At 31.6% G+C, this 16,351-nt stretch overlaps 7 protein-coding genes across 13 annotated transcripts; 5 read left to right on the plus strand and 2 right to left on the minus strand.

Annotated features, from left to right (window-relative positions):
• Positions 1 to 290: 290 nt before the first annotated feature.
• On the minus strand, positions 291 to 5,502 carry LOC111418360 (Nuclear autoantigenic sperm protein). 2 transcript variants are annotated; one of them, XM_023050890.2, is made up of 4 exons: positions 5,413 to 5,502; positions 5,052 to 5,206; positions 767 to 1,831; positions 291 to 711 (listed from the first exon to the last, which is right to left on the minus strand). In XM_023050890.2, the coding sequence occupies exons 3-4, from the start codon at positions 1,829 to 1,831 to the stop codon at positions 553 to 555; spliced, it is 1,224 nt and encodes a 407-aa protein (XP_022906658.1). In that variant the 5' UTR covers positions 5,052 to 5,206; positions 5,413 to 5,502; the 3' UTR covers positions 291 to 552. The 2 variants fall into 2 exon arrangements, with proteins under 2 accessions (XP_022906658.1, XP_022906659.1); XM_023050891.2 differs by lacking the exons at positions 5,052 to 5,206; positions 5,413 to 5,502 and adding an exon at positions 2,251 to 2,357.
• Positions 1,956 to 4,993, plus strand: LOC111418362 (uncharacterized). Of its 6 annotated transcripts, none has more exons than XM_023050893.2 (4): positions 1,956 to 2,094; positions 3,281 to 3,868; positions 3,919 to 4,164; positions 4,218 to 4,993. In XM_023050893.2, the coding sequence occupies exons 2-4, from the start codon at positions 3,538 to 3,540 to the stop codon at positions 4,487 to 4,489; spliced, it is 849 nt and encodes a 282-aa protein (XP_022906661.1). In that variant the 5' UTR covers positions 1,956 to 2,094; positions 3,281 to 3,537; the 3' UTR covers positions 4,490 to 4,993. The 6 variants fall into 6 exon arrangements, with proteins under 6 accessions (XP_022906661.1, XP_022906662.1, XP_071051845.1 ...); XM_023050894.2 differs by having other exon boundaries at positions 3,391 to 3,868; XM_071195744.1 differs by lacking the exon at positions 1,956 to 2,094 and adding an exon at positions 2,975 to 3,139 and having other exon boundaries at positions 3,391 to 3,868.
• A 294-nt stretch (positions 5,503 to 5,796) lies between the features above and the next one.
• LOC111418359 (rudimentary-like) lies at positions 5,797 to 7,368 on the plus strand. The gene is made up of 2 exons (XM_071195741.1): positions 5,797 to 5,946; positions 6,058 to 7,368. Exons 1-2 carry the CDS (start codon positions 5,797 to 5,799, stop codon positions 7,321 to 7,323), a joined length of 1,416 nt encoding a protein of 471 aa, XP_071051842.1. The 3' UTR covers positions 7,324 to 7,368.
• Positions 7,369 to 7,390: 22 nt separating this feature from the next.
• LOC111418364 (uncharacterized) lies at positions 7,391 to 8,353 on the plus strand. Its single transcript, XM_023050896.2, has 2 exons — positions 7,391 to 7,569; positions 7,620 to 8,353. Exons 1-2 carry the CDS (start codon positions 7,460 to 7,462, stop codon positions 8,338 to 8,340), a joined length of 831 nt encoding a protein of 276 aa, XP_022906664.2. The 5' UTR covers positions 7,391 to 7,459; the 3' UTR covers positions 8,341 to 8,353.
• Positions 8,354 to 8,410: 57 nt separating this feature from the next.
• LOC111418361 (zinc finger protein 684-like) lies at positions 8,411 to 15,043 on the plus strand. The gene is made up of 2 exons (XM_023050892.2): positions 8,411 to 8,692; positions 8,757 to 15,043. The coding sequence occupies exon 2, from the start codon at positions 8,781 to 8,783 to the stop codon at positions 9,870 to 9,872; it is 1,092 nt and encodes a 363-aa protein (XP_022906660.1). The 5' UTR covers positions 8,411 to 8,692; positions 8,757 to 8,780; the 3' UTR covers positions 9,873 to 15,043.
• On the minus strand, positions 13,023 to 15,178 carry LOC111418367 (uncharacterized). Its single transcript, XM_023050900.2, has 4 exons — positions 14,689 to 15,178; positions 14,353 to 14,427; positions 13,619 to 14,009; positions 13,023 to 13,553 (listed from the first exon to the last, which is right to left on the minus strand). Exons 1-4 carry the CDS (start codon positions 15,014 to 15,016, stop codon positions 13,127 to 13,129), a joined length of 1,221 nt encoding a protein of 406 aa, XP_022906668.2. The 5' UTR covers positions 15,017 to 15,178; the 3' UTR covers positions 13,023 to 13,126.
• A 41-nt stretch (positions 15,179 to 15,219) lies between these two features.
• On the plus strand, positions 15,220 to 16,002 carry LOC111418368 (uncharacterized). Its single transcript, XM_071195747.1, has 2 exons — positions 15,220 to 15,536; positions 15,590 to 16,002. Exons 1-2 carry the CDS (start codon positions 15,523 to 15,525, stop codon positions 15,873 to 15,875), a joined length of 300 nt encoding a protein of 99 aa, XP_071051848.1. The 5' UTR covers positions 15,220 to 15,522; the 3' UTR covers positions 15,876 to 16,002.
• Positions 16,003 to 16,351: the final 349 nt, after the last annotated feature.

Genomic DNA, 16,351 nt, shown 5'->3' on the forward strand with positions numbered 1-16,351 from the left:
TCACTTCATAGGGCTATAAAATGGTTTTGAAGTCTCCAAGAGCGTCACATTCGATATTTTCTTCGTCGTTTTCTTATTTGTGTTAATATTAAATCATTTTCAAGTCTAAATATATCTTATAACGTGTAATCGGGATTGTAGGAAGGTTCTTGAAGTAGGTACCTTAAAAAATTTAGGATGAATGAGTAAAGGAACAAATGTTTTAATCAATCCTATTCATTAACCAAATCTTTCAATTCTAATTTAGTTAAAGAATAGAATTGATTATATAAGATATGAATGGAAAAAAATAAAGTTAACTTACTGTTTATTTTATATAAAAAAAAAATAGAAAACTGTAACGGAATGAAACGCAACTACGAGATAATAATCATTAACACTAACATTTAAAACCTAGGAAAACTGTAACGGGGTGAAACACAATTATTATAATAATCATTAACACTTAAAACGTGTTTCTTTTCGAGTGTTTTCACCCAAAGAAAAAGAATCCCGCGCTAGAGGTAAATCAAAAAAAAATAATAATACGAGATTCAACGAAATACTAAGGATTTAACCTAGCGAAGGTTTCTTGGGTGGAGGAGGATTTGCGCTTGCGTCCTCGGGTTCTGATTTTCGTTTGCGTTTCACCAAATGCGAGATGTCGTTGGGTTTCTTATCGGATTCATCATCGGCTACGACGGAATTTGATTCTTCCAACGTTTTTAATTGCTAATTTCGAAAAAACTTAATAAAAATTTTAATCTCTCGGTATCAAACAACGTACCTCCTCTTTAAAATTCCTTAAATCGACGACTTTCTCCTCAATTTCCGGAATCACTTTTTGCATGTCTTTCACTTCCGCTTTGTGAAGCTCCCTTTCGGAACCTGCTAAATCTTTAATACGATTTTCAAGGACTTCTTTTGATTTATTATAATAATCAATTGCTTCATCTAATTTGTTTTCCATCGCAACAGCCATTCCTAGTTTATAATAAGCTTCTGCTAACATACGATTATTTTTATCTTCTAGTGTTCCTAACACGGCGATTGCTTCGTTTATATCGGTCATTGCAGCTTGGACATTTTCGCTTTCCATCGAAATTTCTCCCAATGTTATTAAAGTATCTGCTAAAAATTTTTTTCCGCGATCTTCTCGTTTTGTATAAATTATTTTGGCTAGTTCAAGAATTTCCCATGCTAGTTGGAGATCGGATGGTTCTTCTTCTTCTCCGTTTTCTTCTTGGCTTTTTGAACCACCTTCATTCTCTTTATTTTCAGAGGTAGAATTAATTTCTTCACCATTTAACTCAATTCCTTCAATTTGCTCATTTTTTGAATTATCCATTTCATCGTTTTCTTCATCATCATCTTCCTCCTCGCCAGAAATATCTTCCTCTTCTTCGTCTTCATCTTTCTCTTCACCATCAGCGACTTTTTCAGTTTCATTCTCAGAAACTTTTTTCGCATCACCTTTTTCAGCATCACCTTTTTCAACATCACCTTTGTCGGTATCACCTTTTTCACCAGGAACTTTTTCAGCATCCTCATCATCACTAGAATCTTCTTCTTCCTCAGCCTCTTCACCAACTACAACTTCCTTTGGAACATTTTCCCCAAATGGGTCTCCTTCCATGCGAGCTAACTCCAATAAACTCTTTCCATATAACAAATAAATATCAGCCATCTCATCGTGTAATTGATCCCCAAGCTTTTTCACACCCAATTCGCTTGCTTTTGAAAAATACAAGACCGCCTCGGCGTAATCTTTGGCGAGATAAGATCTTGCTCCTAAGTTGTGGAGGTCGTTGTAGGATTTTCCTTTGATGCTGATTGGGGGAGATTTCGGCATCTAAAACGAAAATGTGAAAAGATCTTGAAAGAATGTTTGTTTGGAAAGTTTTAGGTTACGATTTTAGATGTTGCGCATGATGTTGGAAGAAATATAAAGGGGTGAGGATTCTGCGCGTTAAATCTGAGGTTGGATATCGATCGCGGTGGTTTTGTTGAAAACGTGAAAAAATAATATGATGCGGTGGTTTAAAAATCATGCAAAGTGATTTTTTTATTAACTCAATTTGTTTTTGGTGCGATTGGGATTAAAAACTGATTAAGGTAAGGATGATTATAAAAAATATTGTTTTGTTGAAATTATTTAAACAAATTTAAGCTTGCAATTAAGTTAAAATATTAAAAATTTTATTGAATTAGATTTAGGTTAGATTCCTAAATAAAATTTTATTAATTCTATACAAATTTTCCAAAACTAACCTTAGAATTACGCTTTTTGTCACTATCACCGATTGTGGATGCACGTTCCGCAGAGATAAAACAATGTTTTAAGGCAAATTCAAAGAGAAATAAAAGTTGAGGTTGTGTTTAAGTAAAAAAATGACAGGTTGAGTTCGCTGATTGACATTTGACAGGTTTAAATAAATAATTTATAAAAATAATTAAATTAAACCTTACAAAATATAAAATGGCTTTTAATAATAAAGAATGCGACTCAATAAACCTATTTCCGACTATTATTGGTAAAACGTAAAACTGATTGTATTTCTACATTTCCAAAATGTTCACCTCCTAGCGTCGAAAAATGTAACTAAAAAGCGTGGTAATTTCAAAATATTAAACATTTGCGACAGATTTTAAATAATTTATTAACGACATCAAGTAATTTAAGCAGGGAATGAGGTAACTTAATTACTAGCTGTTAATTAAACGAAAAATCGCTTAGCTTTAGTATCACATTAGCTACATTCATGATGATTCGTGACTAGGCTACGTTCAACAACAGTTATCACTAAAATTAATAATTGACGTTATGTTTAAGTAAAAATTACAAAGTGCTTTAAGCAGGGAATGAGGTTATTTAATTACTAGCTGTTGATTAAATGAAAAATTACTTAGCTGTACTACCACATTAGCTGCTACATTTATGATGATTCGGTCTAGGCTACATTCAATAACATTTTTCACTAAAATTAATTGAGGTTATGTTTAAGTAAAAATGTCAAAAAGATAATTTATAAATTTGTAATTCATAAACAATTTAAGCAGCAATAAAATCTTGTAAACAATCTTTTATATTAACGTATGTGTTTAATTCGCAACGCGATTTTGTGTAAGATATATTTCAAAAATGATTTGTTTCTTAAATGTAAGGTGAAAATCTCCCCAGAACCACCCCTACAGCATCTATAAATAACACATTATTCGATCAATCCACCCAATTCAACCAGAATCGATCAAACAAAGTAAAAATACACACAACTTATACATTTTTTATTTTTATTTACAGAAAAAAAAATTAATCAAACACCATCTTCACCACCACCACCACGAACAACAACAAATAAATTTAATATTATTAACTCCTTAAAAATTAATGCCGTCAAAATTCCCCCAAAGGTCACCGCCAAATACGTCCGAGCATCAACTCGGCGCAACGGAATCGCCGGATTCGGCCTCGGATACCACTTCCTCCAATTGACAACAAAGAGGGCCCCCGCTGCCGTTCGAAGAACATCCTGTTACGACCCGTTAATCATCCCCGTTATGGAAACGACATCAACGGGGGCGGACGAAGACGCCCCTTGGCACTGTGCTGTACCCCCTAGCGTATTCTTTTTATTGGGAACTTTGGTTTTAACGGCGTGCGCCACAGCAATGCTTTGTGGGGCCATCATGACCGATCACTGGGAGGAAGTAACATGGGATGAACGCGAATTGAAACGATTAAGTAACGGAACTGAAGTCGAATTAGAATTCATTTTGGACCGAAAAGTGGTTAGGGTTCTTAATAGGGAGGCGTTTAGGAAAAAAAGGGGGACCACGTTTCTTGTACCGATGCATGGTGGGATTTGGACGTTATGTGTTAGTTTAAACGGTAAGAAATTAATTGTTAAGTGAATAAATTTGAAATAATTTGTATTGTAGAGGAAGAAATCGGTTTGTTGGATCAAGTCGATTTTCCAAAAATCCCACAATGTGTTAATTATCTCTCAGGGCCCCCCAAAACAGAACCACGTCCCGATTGGCAACACCGAATGCAAAATTTATCAATTTCCTGCGCCTTAGTTTGTCTCATTATTTTAGGAACTGCCGCTTTAGTTGGAGCTTTTGGGGTTTGTCAGCACCAAATTAGCGCTGTTTTAGTTACAGGGGTTATGTATTTATTGGCGGGTAAGTTATAAAACATAACCTTAATAAGTTTTTTTTTAAATTTCTTTTTAAAGCATCATTCGCGTTATTCACATTAACAATAATCCATTTTAAAAGAGTTCAAAGTAAACCTCGATTGGGGGTTGATGATGGAACCGCGGATGGTGTGGTGAGTTCTTCGAGTGCCCGAGGGGCTGAACATCTTTTCTCAGCACGCGTTTTTACAACATCATGGTCGTTAGATTTGGGATGGGGCGGAGTCGTTTTAACAGCGATGGCTTCGGTGCTTTGGATGCTTTTATCGAAAATCATGCGTTTTAACCCCATTCAAACATCAATCAATTAATTTCGATTTGAAAAACTGCCTCAAAATGCATAATAATAAAAATAACGCATAAAAAACGAATTGGAGGAGAATTCATCTTCAAGAAATTACTTAAAACTATTTAAAAGAAGAATAAGTGAGTGATAAGGCTGTGATGAACGTGATGCAGTGAAAATCGGTGAACGAAAGGAAAGATTGGCCTTCGCTTTGTGCAATTCATGCTGGACCGTCCATATTTATTACAAACAATCAACGGTAGGCGATAATAAATCGATGTAAAATCAAATTAAGTCATACGAACAAATCTGAACCCAAACGAAATCATTAACAGCTTAATGCACAGTTCCAAGGCGCCTAAGAGAGGTGTGCATTAAGTTAAAATTGCCTTAGACAACGCATGGCTAAATCGCTACAACATTATTCACGCACAATACAAAATGAAACAAATTAAGCTTATTGTAAATATCCGAACTGTTGTAAATTTTGCAAAAAAGAAACTAATAAAATCTTTATGCTGGTTGTAAATGGTTGTTTTCATTTTAGGTTATGTTTCTTATTAAATTTCTAATTGATTTTAACTCACCTTGATTGTAGATTGGTGTTTAAACGGCGAAGAATAACTTGCAGGTGATCTCAACGCGAACGAGATGTGCAAATGGCGAAAAACGGGAACATAAAAAATATAACCTCAAAAAATAAGCGCCAATCTAAAATTGACACTTCGCTTTTCTTGCCAACCTAAAAAAATAAAATTATTATTTTTGTTATCTTATTTGGTGTTAATGCAAAAAATGAATTATTAAATCGATTAATATAAATATATATTAATAAAAAAATGTGATTATGGGTATGATTCATAATGAATTAGAATAAAAAAAATTTTTATTTCGTTGTTTTAGGTTTTACGTCAAATCATTCTCATTAATTAAAGTTGATTAACTCACCTTTAATTCAGATTAATGTATTAATAATGGAGTCCAACTTGGAGGTGATCTTAACATGCAGAGGTAAAAACGGAAATATAAAAATTATAACCCCCAAAAATTAAGCGGTAATATCAAACTCTCAGTTGATTTTTGTTACCAACCTAAATTTAAAAAAGAAATCAAATTAATTATTACAACAAAAAATAATTTTTTACAATTTAAAACATAAAAAATAACAAATTTGATTCACCCATTAAATAATTACATAATTTTTCTAATTATGACTAATAATATTATTCGGAATTTAATTAAATTAATAAAAATAGGAATTCATTACCAACCTAAAAATTAACGAAGAGTGCACGTGTTTTGCAGACTTTAACACCGGTGTTGAAAACAAACATGGAAAACTACGAGAAAACCCTAAGGAAACTAGTAATCGACCTATTTAACGTAAACGCGGTAAAATTCGGCGAATTTAAAACGAAAGTGGGTATTTTAACGCCGGTTTATTGCGATTTAAGGGTGGTCGTTAGTTATCCCAATATCTTAGTAAGTAAGACAAAGATGGCGAAAAATAAATTTGACAGCAAAAAAAAAGTGGCGCCATCTAGCGATAAAATCGATTTTAATTATTAAATTTGAATTTATTTAATGTTTTAGAGAGTTTTATCCGATTTAATCGAAGAAAAAACGAAAAATATTCGTTACGATTTAATTTGTGGCGTGCCATACACCGCTTTACCGATCGCCACAGCTTTATCGCTAAAAATAGATAAACCCATGGTGATGCGAAGGAAAGAAAAGAAAGATTATGGTACAAAAAAGTTAATTGAAGGGGATTTTAACGACGGGGATCGTTGTTTGATTGTTGAAGACGTCGTAACATCCGGAGGGAGCGTTTTAGAAACGTGTCAAGATTTGCAAAACTCAGGGATTAAAGTTTCTGAAGCTGTGGTACTTTTAAATCGTGAACAAGGTGGGGAAACGATTTTAAAAGAAAATGGGATTAATATGATCGCCTTATTAACGTTGTCTCAATTAATATTGGTTTTAAAAGAGGAGAATTTAATTAATGAAGATGTTTATAAAAAAGTTTTAAAATATATTAAGGAAAATCAAATTAAAACAAAACATGAAATGAATCGATTAAAATTATCTTACTCAGAAAGGATTAAATATTGCAAAAATCCCGTTTCAAAAGAATTGTTTAAAATAATGGATGCGAAAAAATCGAATTTATGTGTAGCCGCCGATTTAACAAACGCTACCGATATTCTAAACCTAGCCGAAGAAATAGGCCCCTTTATATGTTTATTAAAACTTCATGTGGACATCATTGAAGATTTCCACGAAAACTTTATAAAAAGATTACAAGAAATCGCTTCAACACACAACTTTTTATTATTTGAAGATAGAAAGTTCTCAGATATAGGAAAAACCGTCCAAAATCAATACACCAAAGGTATTTATCACATTTCTAATTGGGCCACTTTAATCACAGCCCATTCGTTGATGGGAAATGGTACTTTAAGAGCCATCGAGCAATCAATGAGTCCAAATAAGAAATCTGGAGTGTTTTTATTAGCAGAATCCAGCACCGAGGGGTTAATTAACCCCGAATACACAAAAGCAACGATTGAAATGGGTAAAACTCACATTGAAACTGTAACCGGATTCGTTTGTCAATCCCCCAAATTCTTGGATGAGCCCCAATTTATTCAATTAACACCCGGGGTTCAAATTAACGAATCAGCCGATGATTGCGATCAAAGATACACCTCTCCGGAAGCTGCAATAAACGAAAAAGGGGCCGATGTGGTCGTTGTGGGTCGTGGAATTACTAAATCGAACGATTTTGGGAAAATTGCTGAAAAATATCGAAGATTATTATGGGAATCTTACCAAAATAGGATTTCTATAGAGTAAAATTAATATTTTTGTAATTTTTATAATAAATTTCTTAACCTTAAACTTTATAATTTAGTACCAACTTATAAAAAAATAAAATCACCATATTAAAAAAAACATAACCTCACTTACATGTTTTATTTATAATTTAATAATGTCCGAAACGATTTTGAAAGAAAAACAGCTCAAAAAAGCTTTGCGTAATAAAAAAAATAATAAGCAAACGATAAAAAATGTTTTATCAACCTCTGAAGAACTTTATTGGTAAAGAAATCGAACATAACCTCAATTATTTATTATTAATTATTTTGTAGGCCGATTATAAAAGGAAACGATTTAAATGTTTTAAAAAATGCTTTAGAATCGTATTTACCACGAATTAGACCACAAAAAGTTTCAATTAAATACTCTGAAATACAAAATTTAAAAAAGGAAGATCGGAAAGAATATAGATCGAAAAGAACTGAGGTTGTTAAATACGAGAATAATGATAACGAAAGTTTAACGTTTGGATTAAATCAAGTAAATAGGCTCGTTATTAATAAAACCGCCGATTTCGTTTTAATTTCAAGCAATGTGAGTCCCCGGTTCATTCTTGAAGGTCTTATTAGAGATTGTACGTTTTATAAGGTGCCTTATTTATTAGTACCGGATTTAAAAGCGATTTTACAAGAACGTTGTGGTATTAAAAGTATGATTATTGGATTTAAAAATTGTAAAATTTCGGAAAATTTAGGTTTATTAAAGAGGAGTTTTGAAGATGTTTATAAAAATTATGATTTAAATTTGAAATGTGATGAATTAAAAAATGATTTAAAACAGGATGAGTTAAAAAAAGAGGAATTAAAAATTAATTTTGAGCCTGATGATGTTTATTTGAGGAGGAAGGATAAAAATGGAAGGGTTTTTCAACCAAGTTGTTGTAATTTGCAAAATGATTTTATCGGTTTTGAATCAATTAAATTTAAACCTTTGGTTGTTAAACGTATTAAAAGCGATTCGGAAAGGAATAAAAAGAAATTAAAAACTAAATAAATATTAATTAAAATTTTTTTGTGTTTAATATCTTTTTCCCGCTTAATTTTGAATTTGACGTTGATGTATGAAGTTAGGTTTTAAGTTTAAAATTTTTTTTATTACTTTATTTTCTAATTTATATGTTTAAATAATATCTTTTTCTATTTTTTAATGATGATTTAATGTTATGTTTATTATATTACACAATAATTTTAACTGTTATTATTTTCCCGCTAAAATTTGAATTGAGGGTGTTTTAATCGCCGTATTAACCCCTACCCCTCTAAGAACGCAATAGAAATGGCGATCTCGTGTATTTTAATCATTATTTAAGGGTTGAACACGAGGATATTCAAATAATAAATTAAAGGTAAGATTAATAATCACTTAAAATTAATAAAATAGGATAGAAATAAATAATTTTTATTGAATAGGTTGTAAATTGGTATTAATAAAGAATGAATTTTACACCATTTGGGGGGCACTTTTCCGCAACAATTCCTTCTATACATCAATTTACCGCAAAATTTGGACATGAAAATGGTCAAAACCCGGTTTGCCAACCAACAACTGAGACAAACAGCAGCCGTTATACTGCCAATGGGGTACCTTCGTTTACGCAACATCACCCCCCGCAACAAAACCTAATAAACACGGGTAAGTATCCACCTTCAACGTACAATTATTCGCATCAAAATCAACAAGAAAAAAGTAAAAGCAACGTTCAAGAACAACAACAACAGCAACAATCATCTCCGGCGGCTTCTTGGCAATCGTTGGCGGCCCCCGGATCGGCCGTTGCCGATTATCTTTCGCATTTACCCGCTTCGACGTTACCATTAAGTTTACATCACTTTTTAAAGTACTCGGCCGAAATTAAAAAGGAATCCGTCAATCAGCATCAACACCAACAACAGCAACAAAACCAACAAATTTTAAACAATGATTTGGTACCCGGTTCAAATTTGATGAGTACAAACGCGAGTTTATCGACGATAAATCACGCTCAACTCCAACCGAATCCCCCTGCGAAAAAGAAAAAGAAGAAAAAACCCGAAAAAGAGAAAAAACCAAAACCAAAACCTGGCGAAATTCGATTAACAACCGCTTTGGATGGTTCAACACTTTACTGTTGTCCGGAATGTCATATGGCTTATCCAGAAAAAGAGTTATTAGAACAACACTTGGTGGGACATACCCTGGAACGACGTTTCGTCTGTGATATTTGCGGGGCCGGTTTAAAACGGAAAGACCACCTAACCAGACACAAACAGTCGCATAACCCAGAACGACCGTACGTATGTACGGTTTGTTTAAAAGCGTTTAAACGCAAAGAACAACTCACTTTGCATTTTGTTATTCACTCCGGCGAGAAGAGACACGTTTGCACGGAGTGTGGAAAAGGTTTTTATCGGAAAGATCATCTGCGAAAGCACACTCGATCGCATATTGCGCGTAGAGTTAAAGCGGAATTATCGCAACAAAATCCCGGGAATTCCGGCGGTGTTAATTTACACTCCGGGGGTAATACGCAAAGTATTATATCTTAATTTAAAAAGAAATCGGGTTATAAAACGGTTTTTTTTATTTATTTTTTTTTTTTAAGATATCGTCCTACCCGACGTATGCAACCAATATCACAATAGTGTAATATTGGTTGCATATTTACAATAATGACGTCTGGTACGATAATTAATTAACACACTGTATGTTTGTGTTTTAAGCTCGATTATAAATTAATAACGAAAAGTCAGTTTGAAATTTGATATTTACTCGATAATGTATTTTTCACCATCGACTTGTTAATTTACTGTTGATTTGTTTTATTTTATTCTAGTCATTTTTTTTGAGTAATTTTAATTTTTAATAGATTAGGGGAATTAGATGCGATTATTTAAAGTTTTTTATGGTGATTTTTAAGATTAGGATTATTAGATTTTATCATACATCGAGGTTATATTTAAATACTTAGTAAGTTATTGGAATTTGATTAGATGTTGATTTACTTTGCAGAGACAACATAAAATTACTTTAATTTGAGACTAAACACGACCTTATTTGGGTTAAAACAAATTGTTTTTTGTTTACCAATTTTAATTTGTTGACAACTGTTAGAGTTTGGACTTGTCATTTCTTCGAATTAACCGTTCATTAAATATCCAACAATACGTTTGTTTATTGTGATATAGACGGTCTTATTTGACTAAATTGAGTGAATATGCAAACATTTTGGTTCTTTGTAGATATCATAATCGAGCATTTCCGGTTTAATTGTGGTACAGATTCGCAGAATGTTGCAGAAACGTCATCATGACATTTCTTAGCATCGTTATTAACTACTGTCAATATTATCCGTGACACTTGTCAGGTTTGATTGCTCACAATCAATTTTGATATTGTTAACATCGTTCTTAATTATTCTTTAAATCATTCTGGACAATTTCGACTCATTTCTCATTTTAACATTACCTCTAATTACAACTCAATATCGTCCTGACATCTATTAACGTCATCTCTAACTGCTGTCAAAATCGTTTCTGTCATATGTCAAAGTAATATCAAAGAATCTTCAATTTTTGATAAGTTTAAACTTATTTTAAAGAATTTTCTCTACTAAATATCCAATAAAACTTCGTTCTTAATCATTCTCTAAATCATTTTGGACAATTTCGTCTCATTTTAACATTACCTTTGATTACAACTCAATATCGTCCTGACATCTATTAACGTCATCTCTAACTACTGTCAAAATCGTTTCTGTCATATGTCAAAGTAATATCAAAGAATCTTCATTTTTGGTAAGTTTGAACTTATTTAAAACGATTTTCTTTGTTAAATATCCAATAATTAAGACCAATTTTAATTACTTTGTTAATTTTAATCGTCCTTAACTAGTGAGTATCGTCCGTGACATCTGTCAAGTTAATCCCTAACAGCATCACTCACAATCAATTTTGATATTGTTTAACATTGTTCTTAATCATTCTTTAAATCATTCTGGACAATTTCGACTCATTTCTCATTTTAACATTACCTCTAATTACAACTCAAGGTCTATAGAACATAAGGTTACCCAATACCGATTCTCCTCCTCTGAGAGGCAAGGTGGGTCAGTGACGTAGCTGGTTCTATGAACAACACAACACGATGCGAGGTTTAAATATTTTATATAGACTGTACCCAAGACTGTACCACAGTATAGGCACGTATAGGCTATCTTTTATTCTGACTGTATCGAACCAGTGACGTCAATTTGCGGGGTAATAATCGATACTACAGAGGCGTAGGGAATGAGGCTTATGTTCTATAAACCTTGATTACAACTCAATATCGTCCTGACATCTATTAACGTCATCTCTAACTGCTCTCAAAATCGTTTCTGTCATATGTCAAAGTAATATTAAAGAATCTTCAATTTTTGGTAAGTTTAAACTTATTTTAAAGGATTTTCTCTACTAAATATCGAATAAAACTTCGTTCTTAATCATTCTCTAAATCATTTTGGACAATTTCGTCTCATTTTAACATTACCTTTGATTACAACTCAATATCGTCCTGACATCTATTAGCGTCATCTCTAACTACTGTCAAAATCGTTTCTGACATCTGTCAAAGTAATATCAAAGAATCTTCATTTTTGGTAAGTTTAAACATATTTTAAAAAATTTTTTCGTTTTATATCCAACAATTTAGTTGAATTTGAAGCTAAATTCAATACTTTCTATGTTTTTAATGATATAAATATAACCTCGATGATGATGTAGATTACTTTAAAAAAAAGCTATATAAAAAGCAATTTAAAATTATACTTTAGTTATTAAAAATGAATACTAAAAAAGAAAAAAGTTGATTCCTTTAAATTTTTGGGATTTTCATGTGATATTTACAAAATTAACCGAGCAATACATTTTAGAATTATAGACAAGGAAAAAAAGCAACAAAAAGAAAATGTATAAAAAAGTTAGTTATTTAATTGATTATAATTTGTGATATCATTTTAAAAGTACAAACGAAAGATATTTACTGTTGATTTATTTATTATAAAAAGAATTTTTCTTTTATTTATTTATTTATTACGATTATTTTCCTTTTCGAGTGGTTAAGATATGGATATTGGAAAATTTTCTATTTGTTAAGGAATCGTTTCTGAATGTACATAAAGAAAAAAAAAGTATTTTTGTAGCAAAAAAAATTATTTGTTGTTTCGTTGAAATTAATTTTTCTTTAAAGAAAATCGTTTGTAGTTGTAAGTGAAAACAATAAGAAAAATAGTACAAACGTTTTTGCCGTAATAATTGAAAATGATACCGAAACGAAAATATGATGTAATAATAATAATAACGATATTATTAATGATAAAAAATAGTAATAGGAAGTAGGATTAACGAAAACCTATTTAAAAAAAAAAGTATGTTTAAACAAAATGGTTAGTTTTGTATTTTAAAAAGTAATAACGAACGAGGTTTTTGGGGAAATTACACTTTTTAATTAAAAAAAAGGATAATAATGAAACAAAAAAAGGGAAAAATAGAAGACAATCTTTAAAATCATTTTTTGTGAAGTGAAATTTCACCCGAAACGATTCCATTTTTACTTATTCGCTTTATACGCTTCCTGTATTGCTTTTCATAATTATTAAATAACATATAAACACTACAACAAAGGTGTTTTAAAATTAAAACCAAAAACAACAAAACAAATAATAAATAACCTATTTATTTTCCTTTAAAATATTAAAATATACATTACAAATACTGTGATAAACACATGCAAAAAAAGAATTAATTACACTTAAATTTAGCATTTACATTTTCAACTTATCCTCAAATTCTTTTACAACCAACTTCAACTTACCAATCGCTAGATCAACATCCTTTTCCGTTATCTCCCAATACAGAACGAATCGGGCACTGTTTGAATTTAAAGTGGTCGCCCTCAGATGAACTTTAACCTCATCAGCGTCCTTAACCTCGTACAATCGTTTTAAAAACTCCGAAACAGTCACTCGTTTCGCGTCCAAATACACCATTAAAATGTTGGTTTGAACCGATTTTAAATCTACTTTAAACAAATCGGATTGAAAGTCGCTTATTGCGCGGGCTATTTTCAATGTTCGGTCGTGATCGATTTTTAAACGACCAATCATTGAATCTAAAGCCACTAAACCCGCAGCGGCGATTATTCCCGATTGGCGCATCCCTCCTCCTAGAGCTTTACGAACTCTTGTAGCTCTAAAAATTAAATTAAAAAAGATTTTGTATTAAAATTAAGAATGGTGAAGGTTTTATTAATATACCTTTGAATGAATTGGGTACTTCCAAGTAATAAAGATCCAATTGGGGCCCCTAAACCTTTACTGAGACAAAAACAAACTGTATCAATATCTTTTACAATTCTATTAACAGGGACGTTTAACGCAACGGCTGCGTTCATAATTCGGGCCCCATCCATATGGACGGGGATTTTGTACGATTTTGAGATGGATGTTAATTCATCTAACCAAGATAATGGTAAAACTTTCCCCCCACAAATGTTGTGGGTGTTCTCAACGATGATTAAAGAGGTTGTTGGTTCGTGACAATCGGGGTCCACGCGGATTTTACTCTTCATTTCTTCTAAACAAAAAGTCCCGTCGTCTAAATTTTTAACTAAGGCTTGTTGAACCCCCGCGATTTGAGCTGGACCACCTAAAATGATTAATAATGTTTGATTATTTATAAATAAAATCGTTTTGGGCGGTAACAGATAAAGATAAGAGGTCAATTGCCGCTAAAAATTTATCAAAGACCCCAACAATTACGAAATTAACGATTCTTATCTTTAAGAAGCAAAAAATTATGACGCAAAGATCAATTTTTTTTAATTTCCTTTTACATTCACTCACTCAAGACTTAATTATTACATAAAACATTCTCCTCAAGACTCAATAATCGATTATCATACCAAATATGAGTTACCCTATGATTTAAAATCGATTATAAATGCAAATTTCTTCTTTCTACCTCCAATAATGACAAGCTTTTAACTTACCTTGCTCGAATTTAAAGGTGTGGCTATTATCCCCACAAATTAATTCGCTACCTCTCTCTCTACAATGAACCATAACTGTAATTAAGAAGAATAATCATTAAGAAGCAATTAAGATAACAAAAACATTCTAAAATTATCTCCAAAATAATTTTGTAGTTTTAAAATTAAAATTTAGAACATCTTGCCAATTATATAAACTATTTTAAATCATGGGGGGCTTGTCACACCACGCCTTTCACGTCACAATGACGCAAATCCCGTCTAAAAAAAAATAAATAAATACACACAAGCATTTAAGCCCCCCTTTTCCTCATTTAATCTTAATTTATAACTTACTCGCTATTAAATTAGCCATTGTTCCTGATGGTACTAAAATCCCATCTTCTTTCCCCAACAATTCGCACGCTTTTTGTATTAATAAATTAACCGTGGGGTCTTCCCCATAAACATCATCCCCAACAGGGGCCAAATACATTGCATCTCTCATCGCTTGGGTTGGTTTGCTGATAGTATCACTACGTAAATCAACGACGGGGTGCTCTTCGTGTCCATTAGAATAACCATTTGATGTTGCAGTCCCATTTGAAACCCCGTTAGAAAAACTTCCATTTGAGTACCCCACAGTGCGTCCTTTTTGGTGTCCGTTGGCGATTTCGTAAAGCATCTTTTCAGTTTGACGGTTACTAAATAACTGGCTCTCACTCCAAGCGGTGTTATTTATATTTATTTACCCCCCTATAAATCTTCGCAAGGTCGTCCGCTGTTAACGAAGCGTTTTAGAAAACGCAATCATGAGATTATGACATGACATGTCATACTGTGTTGTTATGAAGATTTTAAACGTTACCATGGCAACCTCTTGACAACTTAAAAAAAAAATAATTATTTTTTTTGAATAATAAGTGATTTTAAAACGAAATTTTTCGTTTAAAGTGATTAATTAGTGATTTCGTTCGATTAATTATTAATTTGACGATAAACGAATAAAAAATTTGTGTTAAAAATTTAATTTGAGTTGGTACAAAAAAAAATCCCCTAGATGTTACTAACGAATCCACGTGAAAGAAACTGACAAACGTCAAAATCGTTAAAACGTCAAAACAAATAATTAAAAGGATAAAAATCATTATTCTCAAAGTTTAATGGAAAATTAACGTTAGATGGTGTGAAATGACTCAAAATAGGTAAAAAATTATTTTTTTATTAATAAGGTTCGATTAATTGTGTTAACTTGCAGGAAAAGAGGAAGGAACGTCTTAGAAGATGAAATGGAGTTTATGCCTCTTTCTAAACGTATTAATAACTTACATATAAACAATACGTTATTGACAAATCCCCCAAATTTAGGAAATGGTGAATGGCCGGTGGCTTATGGGCTCCCAACGCCGCCGGAATCAAATAATGATTGGACAAGTTATAATCCGGAACTATCAGAAACAGAAAATCCACATTATTACAATATTAATAAACTTTTGTATGAAATGTACATAGAGAGACAGCAAAGATCTAGGAATACTATGTAGTGTTGCTGTGTCACTAATAATTATTAATTTAATTTTAATCATTTTTTTTATTTATATTATTATTATAATATCATTAGGTTAATTTAATCTAGATAATATTCCTAAATAATAAAGATGCTCTAAACGATTTCATTGCATATTTAAGTTAAACATCCTGTTATTTTTAGTTATTATTAATTTGTTAACTCATTTTAATTGCTAAATCTTAATCTTACGTAATTTGGCGTGATTCTCAATAAAATAAACTTTATTGTGTAAGAAAAATAAAGCAAAAAGTACGCAAATGATATTTTGGAAACAAATCTATGTTGAATTGTCGCAATGACCTACGCAAAACGATAATAAGACTTTTTTATAACATCGATTTTAATTTGTGTTATTAATATGATAAAAATTTTTTTTTTTTTGGTTATGTTGAAATTGTATTTTGAATATGACGTTTAAAAACAATATTAATTTTGATTTGTTATTAATTA

This window comes from Onthophagus taurus, chromosome 5 (assembly GCF_036711975.1).
Source record: "Onthophagus taurus isolate NC chromosome 5, IU_Otau_3.0, whole genome shotgun sequence".
Classification (NCBI taxonomy): Eukaryota; Metazoa; Arthropoda; class Insecta; order Coleoptera; family Scarabaeidae; genus Onthophagus; species Onthophagus taurus.

What these genes read in the sequence shown, in the direction of transcription:
- LOC111418364 (XM_023050896.2), top strand. Translation starts at nt 7,460, where the DNA reads ATGTCCGAAACGATTTTGAAAGAAAAACAGCTCAAAAAAGCTTTGCGT. An exon ending in ACCTCTGAAGAACTTTATTG is followed by an intron (nt 7,570 to 7,619) that starts GTAAAGAAATCG and finishes ATTATTTTGTAG; the next exon opens with GCCGATTATAAAAGGAAACG.
- LOC111418362 (XM_071195744.1), top strand. An exon ending in GTTATGTGTTAGTTTAAACG is followed by an intron (nt 3,869 to 3,918) that starts GTAAGAAATTAA and finishes TTTGTATTGTAG; the next exon opens with AGGAAGAAATCGGTTTGTTG. An exon ending in GGTTATGTATTTATTGGCGG is followed by an intron (nt 4,165 to 4,217) that starts GTAAGTTATAAA and finishes TTCTTTTTAAAG; the next exon opens with CATCATTCGCGTTATTCACA.
- LOC111418367 (XM_023050900.2), bottom strand. Translation starts at nt 15,016, where the DNA reads ATGCTTTACGAAATCGCCAACGGACACCAAAAAGGACGCACTGTGGGG. An exon ending in AATGGCTAATTTAATAGCGA is followed by an intron (nt 14,428 to 14,688) that starts GTAAGTTATAAA and finishes TCTTAATTACAG; the next exon opens with TTATGGTTCATTGTAGAGAG. An exon ending in AGTACCCAATTCATTCAAAG is followed by an intron (nt 13,554 to 13,618) that starts GTATATTAATAA and finishes TTTAATTTTTAG; the next exon opens with AGCTACAAGAGTTCGTAAAG.
- LOC111418359 (XM_071195741.1), top strand. Translation starts at nt 5,797, where the DNA reads ATGGAAAACTACGAGAAAACCCTAAGGAAACTAGTAATCGACCTATTT. An exon ending in TTAGTTATCCCAATATCTTA is followed by an intron (nt 5,947 to 6,057) that starts GTAAGTAAGACA and finishes TTAATGTTTTAG; the next exon opens with AGAGTTTTATCCGATTTAAT.
- LOC111418361 (XM_023050892.2), top strand. Translation starts at nt 8,781, where the DNA reads ATGAATTTTACACCATTTGGGGGGCACTTTTCCGCAACAATTCCTTCT.
- LOC111418360 (XM_023050890.2), bottom strand. Translation starts at nt 1,831, where the DNA reads ATGCCGAAATCTCCCCCAATCAGCATCAAAGGAAAATCCTACAACGAC. An exon ending in TAAGGAATTTTAAAGAGGAG is followed by an intron (nt 712 to 766) that starts GTACGTTGTTTG and finishes TTTCGAAATTAG; the next exon opens with CAATTAAAAACGTTGGAAGA.